The sequence below is a fragment of the Asparagus officinalis genome, chromosome 10, assembly GCF_001876935.1.
Source record: "Asparagus officinalis chromosome 10, Aspof.V1, whole genome shotgun sequence".
NCBI lineage: Eukaryota > Viridiplantae > Streptophyta > Magnoliopsida > Asparagales > Asparagaceae > Asparagus > Asparagus officinalis.
Window position 1 is genome coordinate 31,317,698 of NC_033803.1, and position 18,357 is coordinate 31,336,054.

Below are 18,357 nucleotides of genomic sequence, written 5' to 3' on the forward strand. Positions count from 1 at the left end.
ATATATATATATATAGAGAGAGAGAGAGAGAGAGAGAGAGAGAGAGAGAGAGAGTAAAACTCTTATCAACTTAAGTTGATAAGAGCCATTGTCCACCAAACTTTTTAACCGTTGGATGTAAGATCTGATCAAGATATTGATCAAATAAAGATAGCATTAATTATTGAATGTGGGTATATTGGTAAATATATAAAAAAGGAAATAGAGAACCAATTAATGCTTCTTCTCCTCCCCATCATCTTTTATTGTTACAGAGGCAAGACCAAAAAAGGCTTGGGTTTTTATGCTTCTCCTTCTCGATCACTTACGACAATGATGACAAGGAAAAAAAAACTTTTGAGTTTTTGGGCTTCTCCTTCTTGTTTCTTAAAAGATGAGTCTTGCTTTTTATTACCACATCATCGATGCATTGTTAATGTGTGTTTTCTTTGAAAGTCTAATATTGTTCCTAAAGAAAAGTGGAGGGAATGAGAAAGTCGCTTCATGCTTGGTTATTTCATGCTTCTACAATGGCAATAAGGACAAGATGATGTACCCCTTGGAACAAACTCTCTTTTTGTAGTAACATGGAAGACTTTTGGATCACTCACCTTTTGGTTCTTGAGTTTAATTAAAAATATAAAAACAAGTTCTAATAGTGATCTTCTCCAAATATCTTCGTCCTCTTATTCCTTAATGATGCTTCTAGTTGAGCTGTTTCTTTAGCCTGTAGGAATTTTGATATTAGTCCCAGAAACAATTTAAAAATGTTGCACTAAACTGGTAGAAATATTAAACTTTTATGTAATAAATTGATCATATATAGATACCGAGCAAAGGATATAGCTCGCGATCATGTCAGGTTGAAGCGCCAGAGAAGGTTCTCAATGACGGGGAGGAGAAGAAGCATTAATTGGTTCTCTTATATTTAGGGGATTAGGATTAGGGTGCAGGTATCAACACGCTCTTTATATATATTATATATATATTAATCTGTGTGTGATATATTATATAAATATATAATATATATGATATATATATATATATAATACTAATATATATATATATAAGGGATTAGGGATATCGCTTCCATACTCTCTGTCACATTGGGTTCTTATTTTAAGTCTTGAGAATGGAATTTGTTTTAGGGCGGTAGAATGTAGGACTTTGAATTTTTGATACCGTTTAATATTTTTTTTGTTTTTAAAATAATTAATATATTTTTAAGAGTATTTTATATTTTCTCAATTTCGTAGAATTTTCTTGATTTAAAGTCCAATTTTATATTATTTAATGATTTTGATATTATAACTTACTTAGTGCAGTAAAAATTTCTTGGAATTAATTCCGTTGTTTTATCGATACTATTACGTATCATTTTGAATATATATATATAGTACCTATACTATATATATATATATACACCTTTAAAAGAGCTAGTTCCTGAAAAACTTTCTCATTCCCAAATTAACCTTCAACCAAATTAGATATACCTAATTTCTCCCAACGTTACAGAAAATTCGTCATTAACATCGGGAATTTCACACATCGGTTACGCATTCCTCTCCGTCTTAGCCGAAGAGTTCATCGTTTTACCTTCTCTGACAAAGCCAAAGTGTTTGCAAAGATGATTATTATTCATAGCTTACCCTTCTCAGCCGAAGCCGAAGCGTTACAGAGATTCTCAAAGCTGAGTATTTGTTCAGAATTTCCGAATTCATCCACAAAATTTTCAGATATTGGGCATTCAGGAAGGTATTTTTTTCTTCATCTTCACTCCTCTATACAAAACCCTAACTCTAAGCTTTAGTTTTTCTCAATTCACTCTATCCCCTTTCAGTTCTTCAGACCTTTAATTTTGTTATAATTTTGACCTAATTTTCGATTTCCTACAGTGTCAATCGACAAGGGTTTAAATATTCCAGCAGTAGGTGCATCTGTTGTGATTTCTTTCCTAAATTAGGTATTTCTTGTTATATATCTGCTTTTCATTCAAATTTTACTGAAGTTATTGTTACAATACGCTCAAGTTTTGATTTACAGTCTTTAATTTACAATAGATGCAGATTGTCTCATGTTAAAAGGGTGCTAAATCAATTTTAATTGCCTGTAACCTGTTTTTAATTTTTAATTATTAATTTTTGATCATATGTAAAGTGGACATGTGCATATCAATTGTCAATATTTGTTCTAATTCAACAATAGATCAAGGATTGTCTGAATTAGGCCTTGCTTCAAGTCTTCATATTGCTCCTTTGTCAGTTTCATCAGGTAAAAATTAAATTGTTATATTTTGTTAAATTATGGTTTCTGTCCTTTTAGTTAATTTTGAATTTTGATGAATTAATTTTTTTTAGCTGAATTGAGGGAATTAGGGGTGGAGGACTTGATTAGATAGTATTTTCAGACACAAGAGGGGAAACTTTATTGAGTTAGGGAGGGCTAGATTTTTTTTCCTAACTGTATCAGTTTTTCTCCAATTTCTGGTGAATAATGAGTTGTATTTCCTCTTTGACAGATGTTTTAGGTTTAGGATTTTGTTCTGTAAACTTCACTAAAAATCCTAATCTACTGTGAGTAAGAAGTCATACCCAAAAAAAAGTCACAGACACATATAACAAAATGCAACGTACTAATGCTCTAAAGTGATGACATGTTTGCATGATGCGGGCCTTTCAAGGTTTATGTTAGATAATTAATACACCACAATGTTCAGTTCTTAGTTTAAGGACCAAGTACTTTCCAGACAATCAGGCATCCAGCCACATACATAGCGAAGATTAAATTCTGATTATCAATATGCCAATATTAAATCATATACATGTGCACATCATGTACTCGGTTAGACCCTATACATTGTTTATGCCTTCAGTAGAGAAACAGAATGTTTTTATAAGAGTAAATTGCGGATAAAACCTCCTCATCTATTTCAGTAGTCCCTCAACTCGTTTAAGTTACCTGCCAGGTTTTGATTCTGACTCCATTTTGAGTACCATGAAGTGTAACTGTATCCATGAAAACATTGCTGACACGGTCCCTGGAGTTATTAGCTCCTAAACTTCCAATGCTATTCACCATAATAAAACACAACTGTGTAAATATTGTGTGTTAATCTTCAAAGGTTTGAAACTGGTAGGAGTCAAAAGTATTAGAATATCTCATTTTCCCTGTATTGATTCTGAACAAAGTCTATCTATGCAAACATGCTTTCCTGAAATTAAGCAACATACCAAAATTCCAATTCCAATTATAACCCAAAGTCATTCCAGTTCAACCTCATAATAAGTTTTTTCTCCAATTTCTTGTGAATAATGAGTTGTATGTCCTCTTTGACAGATGTTTTAGTTTCAGGGTCTTGTTCTGTAAACTACACTAAAAAGTTTGTTCAGTGCTTAGCGTGCATTACTTGTTACATGTTGATATTACATATTTTATATTCTTTAGTGTGCTTAAAGTAAGTGTGTGCAATACAGGTTCCCCAAATGTTCTTATTCTGGACACTTTAGGCTACTTGACTGCAACATTGCATATCCATGTAATATTAACTTTTGCTTTAATCTTGATCTGTTATGATCAAGCTATGAGATTTCCATAGCATGCCAAAAATTATATCTAAAGAGACAGAGAAACCACCTTACCCCCAGCTCTTGTCCATCAATGTTCAACTTAGTTAGTAGACGTAGAAATCGAAGAATTCCTTCAGCAGCTTCAAATTCACAAAAGCCAAAACTTGTAGGAGAGCCATCAGAGGGATTTTGAGCACGTTTCCAACTCTTCACTGGTCCACAAAGCTTCAAGAGATGACAAATTAGGAGTACGAAAATTTCCAGATTTAAGCACATAAAAAAGATAAAGAGAGACAATATCAACAAATAAAACATGAATCATAGTCGCCTTTTGTTACAAACATCTAATAGCATAAAGGTTACAGTCTTACAGATTTACTAAAGTTTGTTCAGTGGAACTTACTCGAAGAAGAGAGAGGAGAAAATCATTATCAACAGTTGGAGCTATCTTGCTAACATACACTGTTGTTTGTGGTTTCTCAGTTGCAACAGCAGGAACAACAGGCCTGACAACTGGAGAAACCACAGGAGGACCACGAATTCCAGGAATAGGAGGTCGAAGAATTTGCGGAATCACACCCATTTGAGGCAGCGGACGAGGAGGAAAGCCAGGGCGAATCATAGGTGGGTATGGTCCAGGATAACGAGGAATTCCTGTAAAAAAAACAAATAACTATGCGCGCTTGTCAGAACATATTGACAAACCTAATAACTGATTAGTCAGACCAAACAAATCAGAAATTGGGTAATATTCAACAATACACCCATTATTCCAACATCAAATCAAGTAACCACATCTCAACATAGTATCTTAAGCATTAATAATAAAGTACATTGGATCAAAGAAACTGATCCAATGTCTATTAGGTGAAAATGCATATTTATTTGATATGGAAATTTTGATATATTTCTTCCTTCGCTCTATGCTTTGAATCTTTATGCTGTGAGCTAATTATTTATAGTAATTTCAATAACATTTTCATTTACTTTGTAATGTTTGTCTAGATTAGATAATTTACCATTTTTTCATATTAATGCAGATATTCTACTTGGTTGGATTTGCCTTGTTTTTTTTTAAAAAAAAATTTCTAAAGTTGTCGGTGATTCAGGTTAGTTAAGCAACTTTCTTCTCTTTTCTCTTTATTTTGTTCATAGTGATGGTAACTCTATTTCCTTGTATTTATCTTCTTCTACACTTAAATATTTATTATTATTATTATTATTATTATTATTATTATTATTATTATTATATGACTTCAAAAAACAGAATTAACCTTAGCATATGAGATATTTGTGATTAATGATGCATGTATAGTGTATCAAATTTATCAAAAAAACCTTAAATACTATTGAACCTGTTGTGTGCAACTTGGCTTCAATTGCTTTACCACGATTTGTTAGGGATAAGGTATGAAATAGGTTTTGATGAAATAAGTCTCCCGTAAGCTCTCACCTAATGGTTGATAATCTATTCATTCATTTTTCAGGATGTTCCTATTGAGTCACATCCATCAAAGTTGGTTGGAAGCATAGGATCAAAGAACAGATACTTTGATTTCTATAAACTGGCTGAGGTTTGCGATTTAAAGGATTTATTAAGGTTCTTGAATTGGATGTGGGAGGCGCTGAGGATGAGCAAGAATGACCTTATCCAGCATGCGGGGCTCGATTCTGTTATCTTTTTTAGGATCTACATTCTCGGGTATTTTTTGCGATTTTAAGGATTTTTTTATAAAGATTGTAAGTGTAATTTTCGTCAAGATTTCGGTATTGAAAAGAATTGGTGAGAATTTTGGCTGGAATTTTCCTTAATTTCTGCAGAATTTGACTATGAGTAATCTAATCCATTGTTGAATTGAGCATTTTGCATGAAGGATGGTGAAAAATGAAGCTAAATATTAGAATCTTAATTAACGGTGTAGTTCATCAACTTGTTGGAAATATGAATTAGTCTATGTTTATTCCATATTAAGAAAGGGAAATGTAGCTGATTCTTATGACCACGCAGGGTTTGTTATTTTTATTTTTTTAGATCTTTTTGTTATTTTTAGTGTTTTGATTGAAAATTGTAAAAAAAAGCTTTTTTTATGCAATAGAAAGTCTCTCATGTTAAGTTTGACATCTAATTCTCTCAAAAACAACATATTTGACAGCTTATAGCGCAGTAGATCTCAATTGAAGTCTGTATAGAAGCTTTACTTGAGATCTGAAGGATATTTGTTATAGTATAATTTTAGACTTTGAAATGTGATAATAAAGTTAAAAGATTTAAACTTGTTGCTGCTTCATTCATATTGAAAGTACTAATTGGATCAAGAAGTTCTTTGAATTCTGTTTAAACCGTAAAATTGTTGGCTTCAATTTGGTCTGACTTCTAACGGTTAAAAAAGAATTATTTCTGCCAGAATAAACCAGCTAATCTATGCTAAGCAGTTTTTATTTTTTATTTTCTCTCTTTTCATTTTAATTTTGTGTTTGTAAAGAGCAAAGTAGGGATTTTATTTGTAACCATTAACATATTTGTTGTTAGCCTATGATATACTATGCTTTTGGGGCAGTTGTTGTCAATTGAAGTCGGATTGTAATAATTCCTTACTTTCATCTTGGAAAACTTTACCATGTGTGAGGAGCAATATTCTGATTCCTTGATAGAATTTTAGCGGGTTTTATTTTATGTAGCAGAAGAATTATTGAGCAGAGATGGTTCTCAGAGGAATTTTATCTCATGTACGTTACTGGCTTAAGTTGGATTCCACGGTGCTTGACAACAACTTGTATCTAACTTTGCCCTTAAACCTGTGATCTTCTTTATTATCGATTAAAGGTCGCCATAGCCTGTTTAATGATTGATCACTTGTGTTTCTCAGTTCCAAATATCTTCAACTTATATATTTTGAACTTAATATATAAGTCAGGGATTTAACTTAGATACTCCGTTTAATTAGTACTATGGACTTAATATAATTATTTTGGTTAAAATTTAGGTTCTGGTTTCACCTGTCAATAGAATACTTGTTCACCATATGGACTTGCTACGTCGTTTACAAGGAGTATGGACATATAGCCTTCATGAGATTGCATTTTATAGCATCTCAAGATCGTCATGCTGCTCAGTTCAATGTAAGTACTGGTTAAGTTAATTGCATCACATTTTCTATTTCTTTAAGTAGAGATAAGTTGATTCGTAGACAAAGGGGAAAAGTAAAGCAGAAGTAACATAAAACATAATCAGAATTTTGTTAAAGTAGGTTACTTTTGAAAGATTTCAACTGCATGATAAAGATGTGACGGCTGATTCACAAGAGAAATTAATCTTCCATTTAGCAAGTCCTTGAACAACATACTAACGTATCTGGTGATATCTATCTGTTGCACATGGCCTTTGCTACATCTTCTTGTTGTGCTATTTTCTCGAGGGCTTCTCATTCATGTCATATATTGGTAATTTCAGTATTAAAAAAAATTGTGGATTACCAGATCTTGTTAGGCTATCAGATGCATACTTTTCTTTCCTTACTAAATATTAATAAATACATACACAATAAGCAAGCTTTGACAACCTGACACTCAAACCATGGCAAACATCAAATTGTTGGGTCCTCTACCTGCTCCTAGAGCCATTTCTTACTTCGGTAGTAACTCATGAGTAAAATCATATACTTCTATCTGAATGTCTATGGTTTATTGAAGTCTATATTTGTTCTGCTTGAACTATCGCATTGGAGAACATTAATATCTTTACTGTGATGATTTTGCCACCTGTTGAGTGATTGTCATCCAATGGTTTAAATAAGTTCACCTTGATCTAACTATGTCTACTATGATTTCACTTGAAATGTTGAAACATAAGTTTTATCTCATGTTGCACCTTTGTACAAGTTAATCACTTACAGTAGTCACTTACTACTTCGAATTTATGATTTAGTTTGTTCATTTATCTATTTATAGGTAGTTGTCAGAAATATCCCACATGTTTCTGGCCACTCTATATCAGAAAGCGTGGATCAGTTTTTTCAACGGAACCATCCTGAACACTACCTTGGCCACCAGGTAATATATGTTTCTCATGATAATTTTACTATCCTTATAGTGTTTATAAATATCAAATTTCTCTTCCCTTATTGAAAATTCCCTACGTGTTATTTTGCTCTTGAATTATTTAGTAACATTCCCTTTCTTCATCGAACATGTAGAAAACTAAGTCAATAATTATTTATAATGTGTTAAACTATTAGTTGAACTGGTTTTGATAACATATATATGATAAATCAATTCTCGATTAATCCAATCAAACACATTTAACAATAATATAATCATATTTCTTCATTTTAGCGAGTACCTTATTGGGTAAATTAAAGGTCTACACATGATTGCTAGAAATATTTTTAACCAAAATAAATAAAGCTTGTTTTATCCTAGAAATACAAAGTTAGCTTAAGCTATGTCGAGCTATTAAAATTAATCTTTTAATCATTTCAGCAACTAACACATGAAGAATGATGTAGTTACCAAGTAACTCAAAAGACATAAAGGTGATAAATAGAAATATGCAAAAGATCAACATAGTTTTATTGATAATTTACTGATTGCCTCTTTTAAACTATTTCAATTTTTTATTTTATTTCATAGACCCTGTTTATTTTCTTTTTGCTCAGGCTATTTATAACGCAAACAAATTTGCCAAACTTGTTAGAAGAAAGAAACGACTTCACAACTGACTGGACTATTATCGTCTCAAACTTGAGAGACAACCATATCATAGGCCCACTATAAAGGTTCCTTAACTTAAAACCTGTTTCATCGAGAAAAAACATTATCAAGAGGATCTTCCTCTAACCATGATAGTTCTTCTAATCTTACTAATGATCCATCTTATTCTTTGGTATGTCAGAAAGGATTTCTTGGGCTTTGTGATGTAAGAACGGATGCAATTGACTACTATAGTGAAAGCATCTACAAAATTGACAAATACGTAAGTCCATTATATTTCCTAAGAAGTTTCCTGCATCACTTCAGACATAAGTACTTCACAGGTTATTAATTTATGGATGTTAATGAGAGAGTAAGTTACATCATCATATTGATTAACCCTGAGCCTTTAATAGATGCATTTTCATATGAAAAAACTAATTTCCAGCTTTGTTGTAAACTTTTCTTTTGTCTTTTGGTTCAGTTAGTAGCAGAGCATCAGAGAATTCTCAAATATCTAAAATCTATCATGACTGTAGCATTTGTTTCATTTGACTCGAGATTGGCTGCTGCTATTTGTGCTCAAACTCAGCAAAGTAGGAACCCAACAAGCTAATTAACTTACTGGGCACCAGATTTACGCGATGTTTACTGGAAGAATCTAGCTATACAATTTGTTTCTCTCAGCATCAGAAAACTGCTTATATCATTATCTGTGTTCGCTCTGGTATTCTTTTACATGATACCTATTGCTGCCATGTAGTCACTGGCGAATCTCGATGGTCTGGAAAAGGTGGCTCCTTTCCTCAGGCCTGTGATAGAGATGTAAGTACTTCTGTCTTGGGATTTTAATAAAATTATGAATAGGTCACTACCTTAGTTTACTTAAGCAGGGAAGAATGCTTGTTCTTTGTCTGATTTTATAATGAAATCTACAAGTTCTTATGCTCCTAATCTTAATTCATATCAGATGAACCTTATTTTTGACTCAAGTATCAATTTATTTTAAGTTTGCACATTATTGTTGTACGTGATTCTGAATAAACTAATTCATTGATGAGATAGATGCAATTGCTTCCAAGCGAGAAAACCTTTGTACGTGATTCTGAATAAACTAATTCATTGATGAGATAGATGCAATTGCTTCCAAGCGAGAAAACCTGCAAAGGGAGATGGAACAGCTGATAGTAACAAAACATATGCCTTGCATGGATGAATAACATCACACTCAGTCTTCTGATGATTCCCAAAAACATCTGAGAAGAAGCTTGGTTATGTTCTTGTTATCGGAGCAACAAACAAACAAAATGCAATTGACCAACCTTTAAGGAGAGCTGGACGTTTTGATCGTGAGATTTCTTTGGGTGAACCTGATGAAAAAACCACTGCTAGAGATCTTGTCAGTTATTACTCGAAAATGTAAATGTGTGTTTTGGAGAGAGTGGAGTCAATGAGATATAGTTTTATATAATAATTATGTCCTTTTGAACTTTTAAGTATTTCATAAAATTATAAGCTGAGTATTGCATGATTGCAATGTTAGCTGATCAATGGATTCCTATCGTTCAATTGCATTGCAAATGAGCATGGTTTTGGTTGGGATATTCACATGAGTTGGAAAGAGAAAAAACAAAAAATATGTTGTTTATCTAACTTTGTTTTGGATGAATCCTTAGGTACAAATTCATGTGAAAATAAACTAAACAATATGATGCTTTTGGTTATATGTCATGGCATCTGTAGAATTTTATTTTCGTTCAAATAGAGTATTTAACTTATGTAGAGTATACAATTAAGTAATTAACTATGATTTAAATTTATCTACAAGGAAGTTCATGTTTTTATCAATCTATTTCCAAGGGTTAACTTCATGACCGCTATAATTCATCAATCTAAAGGTAAAAACAAAGATCATAAACCACTATACCAAATCTTTCCATAAATATAATTATAATTAAAATTAATATTATAAATTTTACCACGTGCATTGCACGTGCAATCTAACTAGTGAAAATAAAAGCCCTAGTTTCAGCATTGTAAATAAAAATAAAAATAAAAAGAAATTTGTTTCTGTTTTGAGTGAAGGGCATGAAATGAAACTTAAAGATTGTCTTAAAGTTAGAAGAATAAACGAGAATAATTAATAAAAATATAATTACTTATATTTAAAATCAAATAATTATAAGAAAATTATCTATACAATAAAACGTATCAGTTATACTAATACAATAGATAATATGCAATAATAGTAATAATACAATAAATTATACAAAAAAATACGTAATAATAATACAACGTATTATACGAAATAATACGTAATAGTAAAAATAATGCAACGTATTATTCAAAATGATACGTAATAGTATCGATAACACAACGGATTAATTCCAGAAATTTTTACTGCACTAAGTTAATTTATAAATATCAAAATCATTTAAATAAATATAAAATTTAGACTTTTAAATCATAGAAAATTCTAGAAAATTGAGAAAATATAAATACTCTTTTAAAAATAATAATTAATTATTTTAAAATACAAAAAAATTTATTTAAACTGGTATCAAAAATTCAAAGTCCTTACATTCTACCCCCTTAAAACAAATTCCATTCTCAGAATTAAAATAAGAACCCAATGACAGATATGGAACGATATCCATAAGCAGAGGAGACAAGAAATAAGAAGCAGTGGGAAGTTACGAGATAAGAAACAGTGGAAAGATCCGGAGTCAAAAGTGATAAGGTAGGGGCTAGGACATAATTCGTCGAGATGATAGGTTAAGGGCTAACTATAGTCTTACGGATAAAATATGATATGCGTCTAAATTGTCCATTATATTCTCACTAGTAGGAACTCGGGACCGTGATCTGCATGGGCCACCACTAAAACCTGTCACGTCCCGCTTTCCAACATACCGGGGAATCAGAAATAAGGTGTAACAATAAGTTTCACCAATCACAGCAATATCCTCTAGTGGAATCAAAACAAGGTGCATGTACAAAACATGCAAAAGAAAGGAAGTAACTGCAATGGACATGATATAGAAAGGAGTATCTCATAAATAAATCATGTCTCAATGAACAACCTGTAATACATCTGATATCTGAAATAAATAAATACGTCTCAACATGAATCAACTGAAAATGTAATTAAGGCTCATAGCCTTTATAAAATGTGATACTAAAACTCTAATGTCTGAATAGAAATAAACTCTAAATAACTCTACTGTGGAGTCTCTACTAGTAACTCATGTGATGGCGACTATGTAATAACTCCGTCACCCTGCGGCTCTCCGATGCTCTAAACCGCCTGAAAGGAAAATAAAATAAAAAGAACAATAACAAAAGCATCAGAGGAGCTAAAGCAAGATCACCTCCATCCGCCCCCAGGGGAAGGGCCACTACATGTAGTGGAGGCTTTATCTATTAAGCATAGTCTACTTAAATTATTTTTCCCGTATCTAATGGCCTCAATACTTAGAAATCTACAACACGAGACGTAGTACGTCGAGCGAAGTAATCCAAACAAGGAACCCTCATGTATATACCATATGTCTCAAATAGTAGATAACTAAATATTAATCCCAAACTAGAACTGAAAGCAAGAAATACTGGAAATTAAAGCCTCATAACCAATGTCATCTTATGTATCTCATGCACTCGCATAACATAATATGTTGGACATCAATTATCTCAACAATGAGTCATGTCTCATTTGGTGTCCGCCAAATACTCTGCTATCAAGTTATAAAAGTCATCACTTTTCTAAAATTCTCAACTAACCGCGCCTCGTGCAAAACAATAAATAGTCTTATCAACCTCTACGCATAATCATGCGGAAACAAAGACATGGGTTCATCAACCTCTGCGCACCTTAAAGCGGGAACAACAACATAGGTTCACCGATCTCAGCGCACACTCGTGCGGATACGATAATATAGGTCCACTGACCTCAGCGCACACTCGTGCGTATACGATAACATAGGTTCACAAACCTCAACGCATACTCGTGCAGATACGATAACATAGGTTCACAAACCTTAGCACACATTTGTGCAGATACAATGTCAAGAGAAAAGTGTACTGGAAACCATACTTAACCAAAATCCCCCTCTAGGGTATCAACACGTGTACTATGACACTATTCATGAATAAATATGACCACATATGTACTATCATGCAAATCAGGCCTCGTGCTCGCATTTCGAATCAAAACAACACTAAGCTTAGTATTCGACTACACCGAGTCTACCAAGACTCTGTAGAACATAAATCAGTATTAGTAGTTGACTATCTTGTACATTAGTCGACTACTCTCTAATCAGACAGTTTTTGTAAAACCAAACTGGATATGAGTAGTCGACTACTACTCTTAGTAGTCGACTACTAAGCAGAAACATGCACATCTTCGTGTACATACAACACATAGCAATTGTCACGTATTTATCATGCTTTAATATAGTACAAAGCAAGTAATTACAAATTAAAAGAATCATCTCCATAATTATTTAAACCCTTAATTCGACTAATTAGGTTTAACCTTCACATTAGTCAAGAAATTGACATAAACCCTAGTTATCGATTAAATTAACATGAACATGCTTGCATATTAAGCTTGAAACTTATACAATTTTGTTTATTCACATTTACAGAGTCAAAATACCCAAAACCTAGGGTTTAATCAGACTTAATTAACATGTAAGCTCTTTATATCACAAGGTTAGGGTTTTGAGCATGATTAACATATAGAAAACAAGATACAAACGAAGATCTACATCCCCTAATGATCATGATCATGTTTCTATTATAAATAGTAAGAAAAACATGTAGATCTAACATCAGGTTAAGATTTTATATCAAAAATCATCTTTTTATCATGTTAAGAAGTTAAATCTAAGCATCAAAATATCCATATTACTTAATAACCCAAGATCTACACTATGGGTAAGGTTTGGATGAATGAGATCTTGCCTCAAATGTCGTGTTGAGAATCTGGACACGCGTGCAAGATCCCTCCTCGCTCAAAAGCATGCAATCTCGCCCTCCGCTCAACGATTCGCCTCGAATCTCCTCGAGGAACACCAATAATAATTTCTAAGGTTTGAGGGAAGATGGTGGCTGGTAATTCACGTGAAAATTCTCAGGAAAAAAGGTCTAAACATGTTTGTATACTTAGGGTTAAACCTGAGTTCGAATATAAACCAAAAATGACCCGAAACCCAATAAAAATCTAAAAATCAGCCTGATTAGTCGACTAATGGCCTTAGTAGTCGACTAATAAGTCGACTACTAAGCTTGGTAATAGACTACTAACAACACAGATTCAGTCTGTTTGGGAAAATAGTCTTCGGTTTTTTGGCTGTAACTTTCACATCTGATCTCGGAATGAGGTAATCTAAGATTTGTTCAAAAGATATAGAAGAGACCTACAACTTTGATCTTTTGAGTGTTTCTAGCTTCTAACTGCATCGGTGTGTAAAATATATAAACTCTTAACTGATCATTTTTTCTGATTTCTTCTTCATGCATGATTTGTGCATTTGCACTCATATATTCATACATATACATTGAATTGATCTCAAATCAATTCTTAGCATACTCAAATATCAAAATATATTATTTATCACATATAACATATTTATTATTATTTATCACATAATATTCAAAATTTTGGGGTTTTACAGTGCATGTTTAACCTTTGTATACTCTCATATATACTCTTAATTGATCTCAAATCAATTGCTAATATACTCATTCATTAATAAATGATATTTACTATAATTAAAACTCATTTATCAATATAAATAAAAATATTTTCAAAATTTACGGGGTTTTACACAATGTTATGCAAGAGACCAAACCAAGGGGGTTGTGGGAAAGACTCGTGGGGATTTATACATTGAAGTCGATGACTAACTAATTGTGTTTGAGGATGAACCTTTATTCATTGAAGATATACGAAGGTACTACAAATCAAGATCACATCAATGCCTTTAATCAGCTAGTTTGCCAAGTTATAAATATTGATGAAGAGATTGAAGAAGAAGAGCATGCGCTACTCCTATTGTCTTCCTTGTCGAAGTTGTACAAGCCATTAGTTCAAACGATAATTGTAGAAAAGTAGACTTTAAAGTTCGATGATGTGACAACACTCCTAGGTGAGAATAAAAGAATGATGGGAAAGGAGAGTGCATTTAATGGTGGTGAGAGTGCATTAGCTTTTGAAGGTTCTAATCGAGAAAGGAGTAAGAGGAGATGTAATAGTCATTGACGAAGGTCAAAATCTCGAGTCCGAGATGACAGTGAAAGGGAATACTATTATTGCGGAGAGAAGGGTCATATTCCATTCAGATGTTCTCAAATGTGAGATGATTTGAAGAGTATTAGACATATGAAGCTTTAAGAAAATGAGAAGAAGGTGGACTCCTCGGCAGTTGTGTGTGATGAAGATGTGGTGTTGTTGATGCAGAGTACAAGTACTGATGCGAGTAATACTTGGGTGTTAGATTTCGCAGCTTCTATGCACGTTTGCAACACTAAAAATTATTTTAACACATTGAAGGTAGATGAATAATTTGATGACGTGATCGTCGGAAACAACGAGAAGATGAAGGTTAAAGGCGTTGGGAGTGTTCGCCTTAAGCTTCACACTGGGAAAGTCAGAATTCTTCATCATGTGAGATATGTGCTGTCATGTGGTGCTAATTTAATTTTGTTGGATGAGTTAACATCGTGTGAGTATAAGTATGTGGGTGAAGGAGAGTTGTACAAAGTGTACAAAGATAGTGATTTGATTTTTCAAGGGAAGAAGAATAACAACCATATTTGCTATTTAGATGGACGATCTGTTAATGGTGTAGATGACTCTTCTCGGACTCTTGTCCACAAGAGAGAGGTGAAGAACAAGAAGTAGAAAGTGAGTTTTTTTTGAAGCCGTTGAGACACTTAAAGATTTTTCGTTAAGGGAGGGTATGTTGAGTACCGACTCAAACTCCAAGTCGGAAGTGGGTTTGAAGGCTAGACCCAGTCTTAGTGGTTTTCTTAGAGGCCACGTTAACTTGGTAGACAAGTCAATGATGTCTTTAAATAAGGACTCCTATTTCTAGGGTTTTGATGCAGACAGAAAGAGAGAGACAATATTATTATAATTAGGATTTAATAGAGAGTGTAACTTGGTTCAAGGGTATTGTGAGAGAGATGGTTTAACAACCTTTGTCTGTGCAAAAGATTGTAATTTAGAGGTGATAGGGGATTGCTTTCGCTTCCGTGGTTTTCCCTGTCGAGGGTTTTGCACGTTAAATTTTGTGTGATTCTATTTGCTGCGTTTGGTAATTTTCAGAGTTTTTACGAGATCCAAAAATCCCAACAACCTAATCCAAAATCTAACCCTAGTTGGATTTTGAACCCGACACCCCCTTTCATTTTTGAGAAAGTGTTCAAGGACACTTGCCTTCGGCAAATGTACTTGCCTTAGGGCTTATTTGGATTGAGGGGAATGAGGGTGAAGGGAAGTTAGGGGAACCATTCACCTCCATTCACCTTGTTTGGGAATATTTAGGAGGTGAAGTTATTCACCCTAGTTCCCCTTGGTTCACCCCCTAATAGTATAAAATTTGTTACCCCCCAAATTGGGGTGTAACCAAGGGGAAGCGAACTCCCTTCCCTTCCCTTCCATTCTCTCACCTAGTTTCCCTTAACTTCCCTTCACCCCCTACAAATCCAAACAGGTCCTTAATACAATTGCCTACGGTGAGTGTCCTTAGACTTTCTCCTCCTTTTCCTAATGATTAATAAATGGTGTCTGGGAGGTGAGTTAAACCCACTCAGCAGTGACTACCGCACCTCAAACAAAAATCCAACTCCCCGCCTGCACGGTTCGACAACCGTCCAAAAGGGCTCATCCAAAAATCCAACTCCCCGCCTGCACGGTTCGACAACCGTCCAAAAGGGCAAAATCCAACACCCCGCCTGCACGGCTCGAGGTTCGACAACCGTCCAAAAGGGCTCATCCAAAAATCCAACTCCCCGCCTGCACGGTTCGACAACCGTCCAAAAGGGCTCATCCAAAAATCCAACTCCCCGCCTGCACGGTTCGACAACCGTCCAAAAGGGCAAAATCCAACACCCCGCCTGCACGGTTCGACAACCGTCCAAAAGGGCTCAACTGAAAATCCTACTCCCCGCCTGCACGGTCCAACATGTGTCAAAATGCCGTCCTCACGACGCAACTACTCCAGCGCGTACACTTTTCGCTTTTACGACCCAACGACCTCCGGGATTTCCTCCGCCAATGGCCACACTCCGTACACCCGGGCATCTCCCTAAATTACCAAAAAGCCCTTCTTCACTCTTCACCCTCCTCCTCTGCTTCTCACCCTTCCTAATTATGCCTTCCACCGCGCAGCCCCCTCCCTGCACCGGGGGCCCCACCAGGCCCACCACCCCTCTCCTCTCCTTCCTCGTCCACCTCCAATCAGAAGCCCTCAAATCCCTGGGCCCCACAGACTTCGACCCCAAACTATACGTCGACCTCCCCCTCAGGCGCCCTCTCTCCGTCACCGAAGCCGCCTTCGCCGATCTCCCTCGCGTCAACGGGTCGATACCCGTCCCCGATCTCCACCGCTTCGTTATGGACTACTTCCGGGAGGCCGGGTCGGATATTGTGGAGGACGTGCCCTAAAATTTAGGGCTGAAATTCCAAAAGTTTAGACCCCAACCCAATAACCAAAGTTTTGATAAGGGTATGTGGACGTTAAATTGAAATTTGTGAAGGGGTCTATATGCAAAATTGGCTAAATTCTACAAAAGGGCTCATTTGTAAAATTAACCAAAATTGTGGGGTATCGGGGGGTGCTATATGATCAGATATGATGACCATGACCCAACCCGAGCGTGTCCTTGACCCGAATTTAGCCTTGAACACGAAGGGTATTTTGGGTATTTCACCAAAATTCACCGCGAAAAATGACAATCATTGTTCCGCATGCACGAAATTTGTAGGTTTAACTAGACTTCAATTATGAAATCCTATTTATGCATAGGATTTTAATTAAAGTTCTTAATTTCCCTTTTAAATTTCGTGTATTCATATTTTAGATTGTGCCTGACTTGCTGCTTTTCGTTACAGATTTTCAATGTCTCCACGCCGATCTCGACCTCGTAGGAGTCGTTCTCATTCGCAGCACAGCGAGGAAGAGGTTCCCGCGACATCTTCCCCTGCGGCCTCTTTCTTCGGGGGTGAGAATTTATATTTTCCGTATCCCTGATTGACCTCTTTGCGGGTCATGAAGGAAGAACCGACACCCTCCTTCGCGGGGGTTAAGGTTTCAGACTTGTCTTGCTTGGCCAATTCAAGTCTTGTGGTATATTGGGGTGATTTCGTGTTGTCCTACACCTTATAGGTCGGTGTATGTTACCACGTTATTCACGAGATGATGCATACCGTTCTTCCAGTGTAGGACATCCAAAATCATCTCTCCAATTATTCCGTGAATGAGCTTATCATTCTTCTTATGAGATGGATTTTTTGACTCCACTCTTGTGCTTTATTGCAGTGGAGTTTCCTGCGGGCAGCCTTCCTCCTCATGCTAATACCGGTTGTAGCCGGGAGGTCTTCTCCTCAGCTTCCCTTAGGCAGGCTGTTAGTCCACTTCCTCGGTTTGACAGAGATCGCTCAGACGAATCTTGTCATTTGATACAGGAAGGAGGGCATCATTGCCTGCGCCAGCTTATTACAGATGCCCCCTTCACCACGGATTCTACCTCCACTCAGGCTTTAAAGAAGCCGAGTTTCCTATTCGGAGATCACGTCGAGGATCCTGCTACGTTGACCCTTGGCGAGGAGCACTGGCTGACTCTCGACGAGGGAGCTCCCTTGTACATCCCCTCCATTCCACGCCAATATTCTTTCAGTCCCTTGAAGGGACAAGCCGTGGAGCGACAGATGTCTTGGCATCTTACTGATGATGCTGAGCGAGTTCAGTATGGATATGCCACTCACCACAAGACTCCTGGCTCTAACGGGTATCATGACGTTCGTGGTCTTTGACCCGGGATTATGGGCCTTAACACTGCACCCCCAGGCGAGGTGTCAGCAGCTGCTTCTACTGTGAGTAACCGTCTGGTT

General features: G+C 35.4%; 2 protein-coding genes across 2 annotated transcripts; one reads left to right on the plus strand and one right to left on the minus strand.

The window, feature by feature from the left end:
• Positions 3,543 to 4,163, minus strand: LOC109826278 (RNA-binding protein 25-like). Its single transcript, XM_020393289.1, has 2 exons — positions 3,949 to 4,163; positions 3,543 to 3,770 (listed from the first exon to the last, which is right to left on the minus strand). Exons 1-2 carry the CDS (start codon positions 4,126 to 4,128, stop codon positions 3,558 to 3,560), a joined length of 393 nt encoding a protein of 130 aa, XP_020248878.1. The 5' UTR covers positions 4,129 to 4,163; the 3' UTR covers positions 3,543 to 3,557.
• On the plus strand, positions 4,902 to 9,725 carry LOC109826277 (CSC1-like protein At1g32090). Its single transcript, XM_020393288.1, has 7 exons — positions 4,902 to 4,953; positions 5,033 to 5,247; positions 6,530 to 6,665; positions 7,494 to 7,595; positions 8,437 to 8,517; positions 8,998 to 9,059; positions 9,369 to 9,725. The coding sequence occupies exons 2-7, from the start codon at positions 5,159 to 5,161 to the stop codon at positions 9,448 to 9,450; spliced, it is 552 nt and encodes a 183-aa protein (XP_020248877.1). The 5' UTR covers positions 4,902 to 4,953; positions 5,033 to 5,158; the 3' UTR covers positions 9,451 to 9,725.